Below are 17,500 nucleotides of genomic sequence, written 5' to 3'. Positions count from 1 at the left end.
CACAAACCATTTCTGTCGAACCTGCCACGGCCAATGCTGTGGGAAGCAGTCGTCGACAGCCATAGTCATCTCCTCGCCTTTGCAGATAAAGCGGGCCGTGAGGATGCCGCGCAGCGTGTCGGACCATATGCAGTTCGGCTCGCATGAGTGTCGGAGAAGGAGCCGCTCGACATAGAAGGCGTTGCAGCGGCTCTCCGCATGGTTGACAGCGAGGAGCCGCACTATGAAGAAGATTGCGAGGAGATGGGCTGCAAGAGACGGCTTCTCGCCGGCGGCAGCGCAAGAGGTGGGCGTGGCCGCATCGGTGAGGTGGTCGCACTGCTGGTCGCCACGCTGTTTGCCCTCCTCCTCGTCCTGCGGCGGCAGAGCCGAGGATGCGGTGCCAGTCGTCGACGCTGATGCGGCCAGCGCAGACTCCAGCGTCTTCGCCCACTCGGCAAGGGTTTCGGCGACCTCAGCTGGAAGTGCATGGCGAAGGCGCCGCTGTACCCCGCGCTCAACCTGTGCCTGCACCTCCGCTGCGCCAGGCGCCCTGCTCCGCAGACCGCTGTACACCGCGATACAGAGCGGCAGAATGCGGCGATGCAAATCTAGAGCATTCCACCCGCCGCCTGGGAGAACGTCGCCGACGGGCAGCGGGGTTTCGGAATCGGTGGATGGCGGCACTGCGGTCAACGCCTCCACGCGCCGCTGAAGCGCCAGACGAAGGGCGCACTCGTGCCGGTCATGGCGATCTTGGTAGGCCACCGCGCACGCCGCACTGCAGTACACGACGCCGTTGCACGTGGAGCAGCCAGTGGGCGAGGCATCAGCAAACTGCACCGGGTTCAGCTCCCGGCCACAAGCGCTGCACATGAGAAGCGGCGGTGATTCCGAAGTGGGCAGATCCCTCATCGAGAGCGCATCGCCGCTGCCGGTCTGCGCGAGCGAAGACGACAGGGCGTGCAATGCGAAGGCGCCCTCCGCACTAGAGGAGGTAGCGGGGTCGGCGTGCAGCAGCGCCAGCTCCCCTTGGGTAGAGGATGGCAAAGCAAGGGGCACCGCTGGCGACGGCACTCCAGCACCAGCCACGGCGGTGAGGTCCGCAGGCGCGGCGGGCAGTATGTGCTGGCCAATAGCAAACGGCTTCGACGCACGGACGAGGGTGAGGCCGCGAGGAATACCCCCCCTCTCGGCGTGACACACCCGCACGCGTGTGCGCTGCTGTGACAGGAAGTAGTCCAGCGGCGGTGCCACTGCGGCGTGGCTGCCGCGGCTGCTCGCGTTGCTGAAAATGCTGCCACTGTGGTCCGTGGCGGTGGAGGTGCCGGCAGCATCGCTCTCCGCGGCAGGAGACGGTGAGTCAGCCGCCTCGCCCCGAGCGGCACGCTGACCCTCCTGAATGGCCTGCAGAATCCCCTCCGCCTCGGCCTCAGGAAGCTCCTCGACGCGGCAGCCCTCAGGGGCAGTGCCGCTCATGTCCACGGCGTCCAACACACGAATTGAGTGACGCTCAATGGGCACCGGTGCCACATCCAGCAGTGGCGGCGGATCACAAACACTCTCCTCCAGGACGCTTAGCTCACCCATCACGCCGTCGCCGTATTCACGCTCTAAAGAGAGCCCGGCCGACAGCAGCTGCTCGCTCACCCACCGCACAGCCGTCTCCACATAAGGGCCCAGGGGCACCTGCAGCGCCCCTTCCGACAAGAGAATCGCGCGGCACAGGTACTTGTGGGCGTCGTCAGCTGTACACACCACACCGCCCAGCTTTACCAAGTACCGCCGCACATCACGCCGCACCTCCTCGCTTGACCGAGGCGGCATCCTCGGGCTGTTCTGCGCATCCATCGCTCGCTGCTCTGCCTCCTGCTCCAGCAGCCGGTTCACAATGCACATCCCTATCGCGGCGTAGGCCTTGGGTATGATCGGATAGATGGCGAGTAACTCGCGGGCCGCCTTGACGCACTCGTGCCAGTTACCCGTTGCGTGGTGGCAGACACACAAATTACCGGCGACCTTGACGAACTCCTCCACGGCTGATTTTGTCGAGAGCTGATCCGCCTGAAAGCGATCCACGGCGTCGCGGAACGCGCGCGCGGCCTCGTTGAAGCGCCCCGCCTCGAAGAGTTTGTTGCCCTCAAGGTGCAGCGCCCGCACCGTCTTGCCCGCCATGATAACTCGGCGCTTCAAAACACACTCACAACACAGGAAGCGGTGCAGCGGCAGGCAGAAAGAGAGAAGAGACCCGACGGAAGGAAACAAAATGAGACGCACGCACACACGCAAGTCGGAGGACCTGTGACTGTGCGAGTGCGAGACGGTGGGTGAGGGATAGAGAAGGGCGGGAAGCAGCAAGAGGACGGGGGGCAATAAAGGGGCGACGCGGAATGCATGCAAGCATGTGGCGATGGCAAATGCGCGTTATGCTGTCAAGAGGAATTCAGAGGGGAGGTCCTTCTTCGACGTGTCCATTCGATGCCACGGAACATGAGCTGAACGCCACACTCGATCGCCCGCGGGCCGGTCACAGGCCCCCCTCCCATCCGCGCGGCGCGAGGCAGACGTTGACAAGAGGTACGGCAATGCACCGACTCGGTGACCTGCGCAAGGCCCCTGCCTCCAGCTCCACTCCCCCCTGCGCTTCGCGCGTCGCCTCGCAGCCAGCCGCATCATGTCGGCCGCCACCTGGTGCGTCCCCACGAGTGGCGCAGGCTCCCCGCAGCACCAGTGGGCCGTGTGAGGGTCGGGTGTGGGATGCGTTCGAGTCACGCGGCCTAGTCACATGGGTGGCACAAGCGTGTGCACGGTCGCAGGTCGCTCCGAGGCAGCACCACCCACGACCTCACCCGCCGGCATCAGTAGCGACGCATCGCACTGACCTCCCCAAGTCTCATGCGCGTGACCCTGCCACAGCGAGAAGTGGGGTCCGGCAATCGGCAGGGCTGGAGGAGGGAGGGGCTGCCGGGCTTCCGCTGCCCCCTCCTCCACAGCACATAGAGAGAGAGTAGAGGGTGTGGGACGTGCGCGGGCACTCGGATTTCACACACGGAGATGAGCCGGCATCATCAGGGTTAGGCAAGAAGAGTAGAAGAGCAGGAACAGCGAGAAGGCCAGAGAGAAAACAGGGATAGAGGCGCACACAGGCGTTCGGGATATCGATGTACACGTCCACTCAACGTTTCCTCTGCGCAGGGGCATCGGCGTGTGCGTATGTGGAGTGGAGCGCAAGACAGCAATGCGGAAGAAAGCAAGGAGCCCGGAAATTCTTGGAGCAGAGGACGATCGGGGAGGTCGGGGGGAGGGTGCGATCGGGGTAGCAGACGACTGGGAGCGCCGCGCATTACACATACAGATAAACGCATTTGTGTATATAGCATAACCGAAGGCTCAGCGAGTGGGGGCCGTGCAAAGGCACAGAGGCGGTCGTGAGGTGGATTTCCGGGGCGCGGTGGGCGAAGAGGCGCGGAGGGAAAGGGTTTGGGAAGGGGCTGAGGCGTGTGCGAGCTTCGCAAGGGAAGCAGAAGGGAGACGGCCCAGCAGATGCTGCGTTTTCGCTGCTGGGCGGCGAGGCGAACGCCGAAGCCCATTCACCACGCGTCACACGACCCATAGACGTACCTATACGCGCGCGCCGGCCACCACAACCACTGGCCCTGCCTATTCTCCCATAAAGGGCTCTCTCTCCGTATTATTTCTACGCTGCAGATGTTGTGGCTACGACAGCTCCTGCGCCGCGAGCGGCTCCTCGCTCACAAGTGCACAATACAGAGTCTCGGCGGCCTTGCGTGGCACGGGGCGGCTAGCGTCCTGCAGCAAGCAATCGCGTAGTGCGGCTTGCACTTGATATCGGTGCTCTGCCGGTCGCTGATGCAGCACCTCCAGCGCCGCAGCTGCACCGATGGCAGTCAGTGTCTCGAAGGACTCCCGCCGCACGTCGAAGCTATCGTCGTTCATGCCCAGCACAACGCTACGCAGGACCTTAGCGCCGCAGGCCCGCAGCCCAAATGCGGCGGCGGTACGAACGGCGACGGAGCTGCTCTGGAGCAGCGCCTTGCATGCGTACAGCTCCCCGTGGCCACCGCCGTACCGGCAGAGGTACAGGCACAGCGCCTTGAGGACGTTGGTGGGCAGCAACGCCGACTCCAGCACCGACGTGAGGACAATGTAGCAGGCATTAGGCTCCTCCTCCTGGCAGCAGGTGGCAGCCTCCTGCGCCGGCAGAGCCGTGTCGAGGGAAAGAACAGCGTCCATCGCAGCAGCAGTGCTGGCCGGCGTTCTCGCATTTACGTAGTGTCGGTACACCACCTCCGCCAACGCGCGCACACACAGCAGTACGGTGTCCTCTTCCAAGGCACCCTGCGTCACGATGAGCCTGCTCAGCACCTGCACCATCTCATCCAGCAGCGCGTCGGCTTCAGGGAACTTGCCCCTGTTTAGCTTAGCGCATGCCTCGCGCACGTCCACCTCGGCGAGCTGGAAGGCGCACCAATGGTGCACTTGCGAAGGCTGCTGGGGGTCCTGCAGCAGCTGCAACAGTGCCCGCGCACCGCCCTGCCGCTGCTGCGCAAGACACCACACGACAGTGGCAGACTGCAACGGCAGCTCTGGTGACCGTGTGGCGGCGGCAGACGGCGCCTGGCTTGAGCCGCTCTCCTCCGTCACCAAAGGGGCGTGGAGCACAAGGCAAGTGAGCAGGAAGTCCACGATAGAGGATGGGTCTGCCGTCAACGGGCCAACGCACGCGAGCCCCACACACGCCGCGTGCCGCACCCGCCATAGCGGCGAGTAAAGCAGCTCCTGGAAGACGGGAACAAGGGACGCAACGCAGCTGTCTACGCACGAGCTCGGGGCGAGGGGGTTCACGCATACAGTGCCAGCAGCGATGGCCGCTGCGACGGTGACATTGTCGTCGGCATCAGCCTCTCTGGCTCCATTGCGCGGGCCACGGCCGGTTGCCGGAGGGTCAGTGCGGCCAGCCTGGGCGACAGAGCGTCGCATCGTGGTCGCCTGTCGTAGCTGCAGCGTGCGTGCCGACCTTATAAAGAAGTCCGTCACGGGCTGCACCACGTGCACGCGGGCCACCGGAGGCAGCGTGCTCAGCGACATGAGTGCCTGCTCCTGCACCAGCGGCGTCGCGGAGGACGCCAAGAGGGCGTGCACAAGCGCCGACTCCAGTGCGAAAAGCATATCCTTTTCCTCTGCAAAGAAACGATCAAGGGAGTACGGGAGAAGCGGAAGCCGCAGCAGCTCGTGCGCAGCTGCCCCCTTTTCATCGACGTCACTGCCGTCGTCATTGCCTCGTTGGTGTGGGGCGGTGCCGGCGGCACCTTCAGCCAGTACCCGGTGCAGGTCGCGGCGCAGCCGCGATATGGTGGGCGAGTACAGACTCTGCGCGGCCGGCGTCACGACGGCGCTCAGCAACCGTGCGCTCAGAGCATCATTCAGTAACGCCATAACGTACGGATGCGCGTGCGTCACGCGAAACTGGTCGGAGCGGAGGTATGCCAGTAACTCGCATCGTGCGAGCTCCGCGTCTACCATCACGTGAGTGGGCCGGTATGGTGGTGGTGACTGGAGGTAGAGGAGATGCCGCCCCGTCGGCGCTGCTGTCGTCGCAGTGGGAGAAAACAATAGAGGGTCGCGGCCAAAGAGCGGCCGCAGCTCCTCCATCATCGGCGACGCCGAGAGCGAGTCCGCGGGAGAGGCGGAAAGGTCATCCGGCGCAAGCTGGAAAAGCGAGTCTGCGCCTCCCTTCGCATCAGGCCGACGCATCGCGCCAGCTGGCACGCACAAGACGCTCGTGTGGCCGACGAGCTCGAAGCTGTAGGTGCCGAGTGCGTACGCCGCTGCAGCCAGAACGTGCGGTCCCTCTGCCTGCTGTTGCACTATGCGAATCACAGCCTCTAGTCCATCTGCGCCGCCCGCGGTGCGTATTGCCAGCCCAACAAGGCGCACATCGCACATTGACGTTGGCGACGGCGGAGGCAGCCAGATAAGTAGCTGTAGGAGGGTGGGGAGGAGCGTGAAAGCGACGGGGCCGAGGCCGATGACGGCGCACAGCACGCTGTTGTTCGCCGCAGCATCCCCCTCGTCGACGCCTTCCGCCTCCGACTCCCCCGTGCGGCGAAGTGGGTTGGCAGCGACGGCCTTGCCTCGGCCGCGATGCTTTCGGGCACTGGAGTTCATCCTGTCTGCCGAATGGGTCGGCATCATCGACTCCAGACGCGTGCGCAGCCAAGGCACTACAATGTACTCAAGTGCGTCAGGTTTGTTGAGGAGCAGGTCCATGGCAAGGCAGTCGACCACAACCGGCTCGGTGACCTCAGGATGCTCACCTCCAGCCCTGGCGGCGTCCTCTGCCTGTGTGGTGGTGGCCCAAGCGTCGCCCATGGCAGCCAACTCCTTGAGCAGCTGGTGTGAGCTGGCGGCGTTGACGCGCGCCAGGTAGTCGAGAAAGGGCACCGCCTTCGTGTACGCGGCAGGGAGCAGCGGCATTACGCGACGACGTTCACCGCATGCGACGCCCTGCCCTCTCGAGTCGTTCTGCGACGGCCTGTGTGTGCCACGGCGCTGATGGCCGTCGTCGACAGCGGCCCTCTGCACTGGCCTCTCCCCGGCGGCACCGAGGAGGGCACGCAGGGGGAGCGACTTGTCTTCTCTTTGGTGCGCGTCTTGGTCAATGCGCCCCTCTTCAGCCCTGCCTTCGGAGAGGCCATGGAGGCCCAAAGGGCTGCCGGCCTCACTCTCGCCAGCGCCACCGCTCCCATCATCTCCGACTCCCTCGCTCATGCGATCCGCGAGAGCTGGAAGCGAGGATGGTTCAGCGTCGACTGCACCACACGGGGACGATATCCCGTGCGGTGGCAAGCGGCAGTGTCTGCTCAAAGAGATGCACGCCTCTTCCTGTTGGTGTTGCGGTGCCTCTGCCGCGTACGCGTTACCTCCACCCTCCGCGCGCACACTGCAGCCGGCAGCGGTGTAGAAGGACGACAAGTCGCCGGGCGGCGGAGGGGAGGATAGAGGACGCTGAAACGCCGCAGTTACAGAGGCTGCTGCTTCTCGCTGCAGCTGCTGATGCTGCTGCCCAACGGACCGCGATCTTTGGTGTAGCGCGGCCAGGAGACGCTCCACGCTGGGGGTGATGGAGACATCCTTCACGCGCGTGGACAGGGACGCCGCAGAAGCAACGGCTGCTGAGCGGCAGCGGTGTTGCTTGTCGCCCACGTCGTTCCTTGACATGGATAGCTGCCAAAGTGGGTGTCGCCCGTCATCGGCTGCGGCGACAAGGGAGGTGTCGCTTGCAGACTGCGCATCTCCGCCTGGCATCGCCATCAGGGAAGAGTTGCTGAGTGACGACGGCGTGACGGCAGCCTCAGTCGTCGCTGAAGCATCGACGGAAGCGCCGAGACTATGTGCGAAATCCGCTGCCGCTCCATGGCCGCGATGAGTGCCACGAGCCGTGCGCGTGTGTTTGCAACACGCAGTGTCCGCCTCACCAGCAGCCTCTGTACCAGGCTGCGCTGGAGACTTAGCAGCAGCAGTGGCAGCGGCCACGCTGTCTAGAACTGCGTGCATGTCGTCCTTGTCAAAGTACACCTCCAGCAGCGAAGACGTCTGGGCAGCAGCCATGTGCGCTGCCTCGCTCGTGAAAGAGGAGGGCAGCACAACGGGCGACGGCACTGCCACGCGCGCCGACGACGAGCGGCGCAGTGGTCGTTCTTCTCTTGCGACTCGCCTGTTGTACCGGTGATGTGAGAGAGGGGAGTTCGATGACGAGAAAAGCAACGGAGAGGCACCGCTGCCGTGACTCGGCGGCGGCGGCGGCGCCGCATGGTGGTCGTAGCGGTCGTCCAGCGCGTACTCGCCAGAGAGTGGAGAGCGGTGAGACTGAAAGCCAGCACTGGTGGTGGCAGCTGCGGCGTGGCGATCTCTCTCAGCGGCTGCCGGCCGCGATGCCTCCGCCTGGGGCTCGTCGTGAGTGGGGGATGCAGGGATGAGGTGTGAGCGCACGGGTGCGTAGGTGTGCGGGTGCTTTGAGGAGTAGCCACGGTGGTCAGTCGCCCCGGCAAGGCGGGAGGGCGACACCTGTGTCGCACCTACGTCTATCGAATTCTCCCAGATAACGCCTCCGCGACCGCTACGCCGCCCTCTCCTGTCTGTGGGTGGTGGTGGTGTTCGGTATCCCTGCAGACGTACGCCGCGCACGGCCGACTCCTCTCGCGATCGAAACAGCGACCGCCCCACCTCACTTCCGCCTCGCTCTTCGCTTCGCACACGGGCGCGGCGGTCGCCGGACATGGGTAGCGGATTGGTGATGCTCTCGGCACGCAGGACATCGAGTTGGCGCAGCACCGCGTACGCACGTGAGAGACCGGCTGTCGACATGACTTGAAGACGGCAAGCGTGCAAGCGGAGCTTGCTTGAGTCTGTGTTCGTGAGCACCACCTCTAGCCGTAGTATTAGTCCCGGCAACGGCGGCTGTGAGATTCTAGTCCGATATCTAAGATCATGTAACTGTGTACGCGCGCATGTATGTATGGGCGTCTGTGTTTGTGTGTGTGTGTGTGTGTGTGTAATGCATCTGCCCCCAAAGCATACACAGGTGGGCGGGCCCCTGCCGACGCACGCTCGCGCCCCGGTGTGTACAGTGCGTGTCAGGGGTGTAGGATGGGGCACGAGGGCAAGGAGACACAGTGGAAAGGGAGAACGAAGCCCTGATCTCAAGTGAAATCTTCATGTGCAACGACGAAAAGGGGTGCAGCTCGGTCAGCCCCTGTGCGCGTCCAGGGAAAGCGCCGTGAAGGGCACGCAAGCAGTGGAGCGAGGCGGCAAGACGCGGTGCGCATGGATGAGAGAACGAAAGCCAAAGGGGGTGTGCCGGCGAGCAGGGTGATGCCGGCGGGGTCGAGTACGTATTCCCTCCTTGAGAAGCATGTTTTCATGTGTGTAACAGCAGAAGACGAGCGCTGTCCGGTGGCCAGGGGAGAAGCGATGGGAGGCACCGGCGTGCACACACAGGAGAACGAGCGAGCAAGGGGCCCTTGCAGATCGAGCACACGTCTTTCGTTTAGCTCCCTACCACTCCACCACCACCATCCAAGTCGTCGTCTTCCAGCGCGAGCATCGACCGTAGCAAAAACAAAGACGGCACCGGAGAGAGGGGGCCGCACGTACCTACGCCTTCATCTTTCTCTCTGCGTATGCGCGTGTGTGGGGGTCCGGTGTGAGACAAGCGATGTTATATCGCGCACCGCCAGGGTACACACGAGTTGTGCGCGCTGCACTCAGGCGTGTGCATGCACGCAGCTGGTTCATCGCCTCTCCATCCCGCTCTTTCCTCGCTGTGGGCTTCGCGTGCGACTGTGAATGCGTCCTGAAGATGGGTGCCGATCTTGCTGGTCCGCTCTTTGGGGAGTGGGGAGGGGCGCGCAGCCGTGCCACTTACTTGGCTGGTTTTTACTTCTGTGTGTATGTGTCTGGTAGTCGACGTAGCAGTTGTAGAAGCAGCGGCGCCATGAGCCGTGCCTGCGTGTCGCTGTGCGGTGCGGGCGTTGCGTTGAACAAGCACACACGACAGAGAGCCAGCAGGCAAGAACGGGTACATAACGGAAAACAACAACAGATGCGTAAGCTGTGCGGGGCTCTCTGTCAGACCACCGCCTCAAAAGCCGCCACGGGAGCGACGCTCCTCGCAGCAGCGACCGGGAGAGGGAATAGCACACGCTCACGCACGCGCACGCGCACCCGCTCCGGCCCCCTCTAGGCGGAAACAGCAAAGACGCGTTGTTCTGTATGCCTACTCCAGGAGGAGCGTGCAGCCGGAGGCGGGGAGATCAAGACTTTCGAGTTGCGCGCGTCCTGCAGCTGGTCGGAGAACTCCAGTGCGCTGCGGCGCACGATGATCATGTTCGGCTGGACACGATAGACGACAAGCTGATCGAGTTTCCGCACCCTCGAGCACGCAACATAGATCAGGTGCGCGCAGTCAAAGAACTTCTCGCAGTCCAGCACCACTGTGCCCTGCAGCGTCAGCCCTTGCACCTTGTGCACCGTGAAGGCGTAGCCGAGCTGTAGCGGTATGGTGAGCACCTCGTGGCCGTAGAAGTAGCTCTGCGCCGTGCCGCCGAGGACGATCGAGATCGGCGGAATCTGCACCACTTCCCCACCAAGAAGGCGCACAACAGGGAGCTGTGCAAACAGCCTCTGCTGGCACACACGCTGGAAGATGACGCGAGCCGCGCGGTCAGTGCGGCGCGGGAAGAGGCTCACGTCCGGCGGGGCAAAGGCCTCGACAACGCCGACGCTGCCGTTCGACACAGTGCGTGAAAGATTGCGATTCACCATGACCCGGCATCCCAACTTTAGTCGCAGCGGCGTGAGGGAGAGGGCAACGTCGGAGCTTGTCATGTCCGCCAGCGTCATGGTCACGCTGAGCGGCACCATAGACGACGGCTCCTCCTCCAACATCGTGACAACGCGGCCGCCAAGTCGCGTGGCAACAGCAGTTGCGATCCCTTCCCACTCGGTGGCAGAGAAAGGTGCTGTGGCGCGGCGCGTTCGCTTCGTCGCAAGAGAGATGACCGGCTTGCGCAACGTTTCCGCCGCGACGGCGGCGAGGGTACTACTGTGAGTTCGGCCCGCCATGAGGGCTGGCGCGCCGTCCGCAGCGAGTGACGAGGACCTCGTGGAAGCGCCATCATCACCGCTGTCCGCATCGTCATCGCCTCCATCTCTCGTTTTAGGCTTGTGCAGCTCCCGCTCACGGCACCGCAATCGCAAAATGAAGCGCGTCTCCAGCGCCCCCTCCGCTCGCACAGGCATGAGAACAAGTTCGTGATCTGCTACACTCGGCACAGGCTCTCTCCCACCGCCGTCCTTTCGATGAAGGCCGGCGCGCAGGCGCTGTGCCTCCTCGTGAATCATCTCCAACAAGCGTTCCCGGTTCGGCATGGCGGCTCGCATGCCGTTGGCGTCTCTGTTCAGCTCCACCAACGCCGAGTGCGTGAAGCTGCCACACAGCTGCAGCGGCCCACGCTGAGGGGTGAAGATCATCTCTTGTGTCATTAACTCTCCCAGCTTAAGATCGTTGAGCTGCTGCGCCTCGCGGCGACGAGGAAAGAGGTACGTAATGTGCGTGGTGTTAGGTGGTATTGGCCTGTCGAGGGCAGCGAAACGCTCCGCGTCGAACCGGCCACGCCGCAGATCCTCCAGCAGCTTCATAAGCGGGTCATCGGCGGCGTGGCGCATTGGAGTGACGAGGCGCAGCGCGACCAAGTGCTTGAAGGCAGCACTTTCGTACGCCGGCAGCGTGTCCTCGCGTGAGAGCTGCAGGAAGTCGCCGCAAACGATGAGTTGCAGCCCGCCGAACGGTCTGTGATGCATGCGAGCCAGTCGGGCTTCCATGTCAAAGGCGTCCAGCATGCATGCGTCCAGCAATGAGACCTCGTCTATAATGACTGCGTCGACGGCTCGCAACGCGTTGGCGTCCCACCGATGCGGCGCTGTGTCGAGGAGTGGCGCGTTGAATGCGTGGTGAAAGGTGCATCCGCCGAGCTGAACGGCCGCCACGCCTGTTGTGGCCGTCATGGCAACCCGTAGTCCCATCTGGCAAAGCTCGCGGTAGATGCACTTGAGCAGCACCGTCTTGCCGGTCCCGGCGCTGCCGCCGATGAACAAGTTGAAGCCGCGCAGCGCCAGCTTCACCACGTGGTGCTGGTCCGGTGTGAGCGTCATGCCCATGGTGCAGGGGTCCGCGGGGGTGTCAAGCTTCGGGGGCATGTACGCGCCGCGCAGACGGGCGTAGAGCTGCCCCAGCTCCTTGTTCATGTACGTGAAGGCGTCGTGCCGCTCGAGAAGCGTTGCCACGCTCGCCGTCCAGTGGTCGGGCCCGCGTCGCAGGAACGGCCGAAGCAGCTGACTTCGTGCCTGTGCCACCGCCTCGGCTGCTGGCATGGGGGCTGCCTCAGAGACACGGCACTTCGCAGATGACCTTGCACGCGAGCCGTCTGCCCTCGCTTTTTTGGTGGCTGATGCGGACGACCCTCGCTCAGCGGCAGCGGCGGCCTTCGCACCTCGGAGCGCCTGCTGTGCCTGTCGCTCCCGTCGACGCGCTGCGTTCCGCTGTTGAGTCGACATAATTTTCTGGAGCGCCACCATGTACTCTGCAGGACTCCACTCGATCTGCAGCGGGTTCGACACGCCTCGATAGAAGCCGACGCCGAACAGCATCTTGGCGGCCGAGGAAGTCGTGCGCACGAGACGGCCGTTGAAAGGGTTCACAAAGCTCTCTCGAAAGAGGCCCGAGTAAATCTCATGGGTCGCCGTGGTGGGCGTGATGGAAGGCGAAACAGCATCCGATCCGGCGCTCGTGGACGGCGCAGCCGCGGCAGCCGGAGTAGCGTGAAAACCGCCACAGGTGCCGTGTTGTGCACAGAGGGAGGCGCGAAATGTCGGCTCCTTCTGCAGCGGTGCGAACTCCATCGGCAGTTGTACGCGAGGCAGTGGCACAGGAAAGCAGGGGGCACCCGCACTTGGGGCTTCACGGGTCCCAGCAGCGCCCGCGTTTGCCTCCATGACTGCCACAGATGCGTCAGATAATTTCAGGCGGCAGCTTTCGCTATTGCCGTCGCCGCCAGACCCGCTGGCACCGCTGGCAGCGTTACCTGCAGTTTGTGACTTCGCACTCGCAGTCGCGCCCCTGCGATTGTCTGCGGTCACAGTGTCCTCCTCTTTGAAAAAATGAGGAGCAGGCGCCGCTGTGCCGCCCCGCAGGGCCTCGTCCACAAAGGAGCCCACCGCACCACTGCTGCGACCAGCACCCACGTGGAAGGACACGGTAAACTGCTGTTGCTCGTCCTCGCCCTCGCTCAGCCGAAGGGAGAGAAAGCGAACGGCGCTCGTCAACGCATGCGGGCGGCAGCAGTCGGTGCCGCGAGTAGAGCCTGACCATGACACCAACAAACGTGCTCGAAGCCCTCGTACAGCAGGGTTCGTCGCGTGATGTTGAGCGACACCGGCGCCACACGCACGAAGACGCAGGAGACGTCTCCGCGGGTGCATCGCCCCTTCAGCGCACAGCGTAAGCTTCTGCCCTCAGCCACCTCTCCTCTGCTCCGTCTGCCTTTTTCTCCCTGTGTGCGCCCCTGCAGCTGCGACGGCCGGCCCCGTTGTCGAATGATGCGTCCCACCAGACCCCTCCTTCCTTGCCGTTTTGGTCGCACACGCCCACTGGAAAGACGCTCTGCAAGGGACACGGAGAGAAGACGGTGTGCTTGAAGTCAATGCAGTCGCGCGGTCCGTCTTGAACGCTGATGGGTTGGTGCCGCCGATAGAAGAGGCAAGCGTCTGTGCGTAACTCTGGTTACGAAGGAATGAGGCGGGCGTATTTCTGTGGATGGGTGTGCGCCGCCCCCCTGTGTGCATGGGAGTAGCTCGCGTAGCTCTGCAGGGATGCTGAATCTCGTGTGCTGGCAACCGCGTCACGTTGCCACCGTTACGTCCATGCACACAAGCAGCAAATACTGCCCTCGCCTTGAGATGGAAGACGCGGCCTGAACGAAACGGGCGAAGCAAAGGAAAGCAACAAAAGGAGGCGGCGGCGGCGGCGATGGGAGAGAAGAGAAGGAGACGGACGATGATAGACGAAAAGCAGCGCACCGAGCCGCGCGAGGAAGAGGGAGGTGTCGAGAATCGGGATGAAGGAACGAAGACAGGCGGGCCGACAATGGCATCGTCCACCCTCCTCCATCGTCCTCTCTCCACAGACCAGCACATCCAGCAGTGGGCGAGTGTGTGTCCGCCTACATGCGCGTTCTCCCCTCTCACAGTGATAAAGGCATCAAGAAACATATGTGCGCTCACGTGCATGTGTGCGAGTGCGTCGCATCCATCCCTCTCTGAGGTGGCGAGGAGGGGTGGCCCATGCTTGTCGGTCGCGTGCCTGTGCGGAAATGGGTGTCCACATCAGACAAAGCATGTGCGCGTACAGCTGTCCTTGTCAGTGATGGGCCTCGTCTTTCTTTCCGGTCGAATGCCACTGCAGCCAGGCACGCACACGCAAGCTTCGCTGGCGCATTTCGTTGGGCGCGCCAAGGACAGCCTGTCGCAGCACCCTCACGTCGGCCCATGCCCCTGCTGACGAAGAAAGGAAAGGAAAGACTGGCCCCCCACCACCATCACCACCACCTTAGATGAGGTGCTGCCACTCGCCCTCCCCTCCAACGAGGTTCACCAATCCTTTGTGTTCTCCATCCCCCTGGGTTCCTGAGTGCGTGCGCGTCAAGTTTTTGTTGCTTACAGTTACGCCCAGGTCGCCATTGCTCGTAGAAAGGCACACGCATCAAGTAAGGTCCGAGAGAGGGAGGCAGGGGGCCACAGCGCATAGAACACAATCCTCTCTCGCTCGCTGGGGATGCGCAGGGAGGACGAACATCGGCGACTTCCATCACATCCACCTCACATGTGTGTATGTCTGTGCGTGCATATGGGGGTGGCGGAAGTTCTCCATGCAACCATTGGTCGCACGTGTGCTGACACACAGAGTGAGGCATCTGAATTTCGAGTGCGAGTGGCGAAGAGTGAGAAGAACGACGAGTCCATCAGCAGGTGCTTCGAAAGCAAACGCGTCCCTCCTGTTCAGGAGGAGGGCGAATCAGACTCGGCAGCGCGTCGCACCGCCTCCTCGAGCGACTGCGTCGGGAACACGTGCCGTGCGCCGTAGCGCTGCCGCAGGTGATGAAGGGCCTCCTCACGAATGGGCAGCCGGGGCACGGAGGCCCATCGCACGGCAGGACGTAGCTGGCACACCGCCACGCAGTCGGTGCCGTACACGGAGAGGTTCGGAAAGGCGATGCCGAGGTGGTCCATCGCGCACTCCTCCGCTTCCTCCGTGTGAATGGCCTCCACTGCGGGAGCCGATGTGGTTCTCTCGTCGCCATCTTGTGCAGCAGCCGACGACAGGTCCACGAAGGTCTCGTTCAACAGCTCCCGCACGAGGTCCGACACCGTCAAGGACAGCTCTCGCACTTCACGAAGAACAACATACCAGCATGCATCCTCCGACGGTGCCGCTGCGCCGCCGTAGCGGCGGAACACGCGTGCCTCGGTAAGGTCACCAAAGTCGATGCAGAAGGCGATCTGGTCAGCCACATGTGCCGTCCCACGTGAGGCAAACTCGCGCAACCAGTTCATGTCCTTGGCACTAAAGTCATTCGTCGCCGCCATCTCCACCACGTCCTCCGAAGTGAGGGCCTCGTCCGCGTCCTCTTCACCGCTGCTGCCGCGACTTCGCGAGCCGGAGTGCCGGACAGCGTCGTCGTCCTCACCCTCCTCGCGATCGATCTCCTCCACGGCCGGCTCGCCACGCCGCCGGCGGCCACTCTCGCCTCCATCCTCGGCCGACGACGCCCTGTCGCGCCTTCGCTTGTGGTGCTTCGCCGGTTCCTCCTTGATCGGCACTTCCTCCAAGCACCAAATGGACTGACGGGTGCAATGCGCGCAGTAGTGGCTGCACCTCCATCCTTGCGGTGATCCACCCAGCCGCGCTCGTGAGCCGCACGTTCGGCACACCTCATCGTAGTAAATCGTCGTTGCGGTCGCGGCCTCTTTAACAGCATTGGCCGCCGCCGTTGCCTTGGACCGCGCCATTGCAGCCGCAATCGTGGACGTCGATGACGACAGTGGCGGAGGCGGAGATGAGGTCACCGCGGGCACTGGCCCCGTCGTAATGGCCGGGGTAGAGGACGTGTCTGGTCGGCTCAAGATCTCCTCCAGTCTCCCAGAGACCGCATAGCCCTCCCCGTCCGCGGCGTCAGCGCCTTCACCCTTGATACCGGCCTCGGCCAGCAGCAGCTCCTGTTGGGTGTAGCCCATGTCCGTGGCGTGTCGGTACTCGTCGGTGGCACGGCGAAACCGCTCGATCTTCTCGAGAGCGTCCTCGTCAGCGTAGCTTCCGATGTCACCGATTGCAACCTGTGCTGGGTTCGCCGACCGTACGTAGCGAATCTGGAACTTGCTCTCCTTCCACGAAACTCGCTCAATGATGTCGTCGAGGTTCACCTGCTTCGCCGCCTCGGGGTTCTGGAAGAACAAAATATCCTTCTTGAGGTGCATCACGCGATCTGCGCGGTCGCCGGTGGACTCGTGTGACAGATTGCACTTCTCCGCCAAGGCGTGGACAACCATACGGTCCAGTGAGGAGAGGTTCGGCAGCTCCAGCTCGTACTTGGACTTGTCCTCGATGAAGGCGAGCAGCAGGCGATGGTAGTGCCGCACGAACCGCATTTGATTTTCCTTTGCATGCAGCGCAGTCGCCTCCGCCGTGGCCGCATCCGCATCACTAGCCGTATCCTTCTGAAAGTGAAGCCCCTCTGCAACGTCCAAGGCGGGGGAGGAGGGCGTCGGCTGCACCGTGGGTTGGGGGTGGCGGCTGGACGACGCCGAATCCTCAAGAGTCCGCCCCTTCTTCAGGACAGTCTTGCCGGTGGGATTGGCGGCACGATTGCGGATCGACTGCCGCGCGCTCTCCAATATCGCACGCATGCTGGCACGTGCGTCCATCGCTGCAGCTATGGTGCTACAAACGCGGCTCGTATGGGCGTGCGAGTGGGGGAGGTGTGGTGTCTAGCAGAGTTCGTGTAAGCCGTGTTGCTGCGCGAGCCGGTCCACAACTCGAATCAGGTGGCGATCGCAGGTGAGCCCAGGCAAACGCAAGAGGAGGCGAGGACGAGAGAGAGGGTGCGGAGCGAGAGGGCGAGAGAAGGCAAGCCTATTCTAAATTCATTTTTATAAAGGCAGCGAGTCGGAGTGCTGGCACACATACGCACGCCCCAACTCGCACGTACCGGCGAAGGATGGCTGGGCGTGGAGCGAGGGAAGAGAAAGGAGAAACGGTCAAGAGGCACGCAGCGCGAAGACAGAAGGGTGGTGGTCTGATCACACACGCACACATATAAAGACGCTCGTGAGACGAGCGCCGAGACCCGACGCGACTGGGGGAGACGACGCGATGTGTCTTCAAGCGGCTGCCTTCGCAAGCACGGACTCCCATTCGTGTTGCCTCCTTCGCGCCTCACACGCGCGGGCGCACACGGGGCCCGGAGAGATGCATCTTTGATCGCCATGTCACGCATACGCCACCACAGACATACAACAGCAGCAACACACACACACACGCACACACAGGCGCACTCAGGGAGATTTGTATGTATGTATGCGTGTGTGTGTGTGTGTGAGTCGGCGCCACGGGACGTGGCCGGTGCAAGACAGAGACAAAAAAAAGAAGAAATTTCGCAAAGAGGGCAAAAAAGGGAGAAGGGAAGGGGGCTGTGAAAGGGGGGGGATCCATCAGAGAAAAAAAAAGAGAGCAGCAGCAGCACATACAAGGGCTTGAGTTGCTCGACACATACATGTGTGTGTGTGTGTACGCGCGTGCATCGAGCCGAAAACGCCAGAGGCACCCCAAAGGCACCAAAACATGCGCATGCGTGCACCTTCACACCGCTTGCATCGTATTGGCCGA

The 17,500-nt window shown here is 63.1% G+C and overlaps 4 protein-coding genes across 4 annotated transcripts in view; all 4 read right to left on the bottom strand.

Annotated features, from left to right (window-relative positions):
* The window catches only part of LDBPK_282740 (hypothetical protein, unknown function), a gene marked incomplete at both ends in the record, with an annotated part of 3,012 nt that extends 858 nt beyond the window's left edge, over positions 1 to 2,154 (bottom strand). Inside the window, one exon of the mRNA XM_003862324.1 lies at positions 1 to 2,154. This exon is cut by the window's left edge and continues 858 nt beyond it. Within this exon, the coding sequence (XP_003862372.1) occupies positions 1 to 2,154 (2,154 nt within the window).
* A 1,542-nt stretch (positions 2,155 to 3,696) lies between these two features.
* LDBPK_282730 (hypothetical protein, conserved) lies at positions 3,697 to 8,367 on the bottom strand (the record flags this gene model as incomplete). Its single annotated transcript, XM_003862323.1, has 1 exon — positions 3,697 to 8,367. The coding sequence occupies one exon, from the start codon at positions 8,365 to 8,367 to the stop codon at positions 3,697 to 3,699; it is 4,671 nt and encodes a 1,556-aa protein (XP_003862371.1).
* Positions 8,368 to 9,741: 1,374 nt separating this feature from the next.
* Positions 9,742 to 12,555, bottom strand: LDBPK_282720 (PIF1 helicase-like protein, putative; the record flags this gene model as incomplete). The annotated part of the gene is made up of 1 exon (XM_003862322.1): positions 9,742 to 12,555. The coding sequence occupies one exon, from the start codon at positions 12,553 to 12,555 to the stop codon at positions 9,742 to 9,744; it is 2,814 nt and encodes a 937-aa protein (XP_003862370.1).
* A 2,061-nt stretch (positions 12,556 to 14,616) lies between these two features.
* Positions 14,617 to 16,539, bottom strand: LDBPK_282710 (hypothetical protein, conserved; the record flags this gene model as incomplete). Its single annotated transcript, XM_003862321.1, has 1 exon — positions 14,617 to 16,539. The coding sequence occupies one exon, from the start codon at positions 16,537 to 16,539 to the stop codon at positions 14,617 to 14,619; it is 1,923 nt and encodes a 640-aa protein (XP_003862369.1).
* Between the last annotated feature and the right edge of the window lie 961 nt (positions 16,540 to 17,500).

Source organism: Leishmania donovani, chromosome 28 (assembly GCF_000227135.1).
Source record: "Leishmania donovani BPK282A1 complete genome, chromosome 28".
Classification (NCBI taxonomy): domain Eukaryota; phylum Euglenozoa; class Kinetoplastea; order Trypanosomatida; family Trypanosomatidae; genus Leishmania; species Leishmania donovani.
Note: the sequence above shows the minus strand (reverse complement) of the source record. Positions and strands in the feature narration are given on the sequence as shown.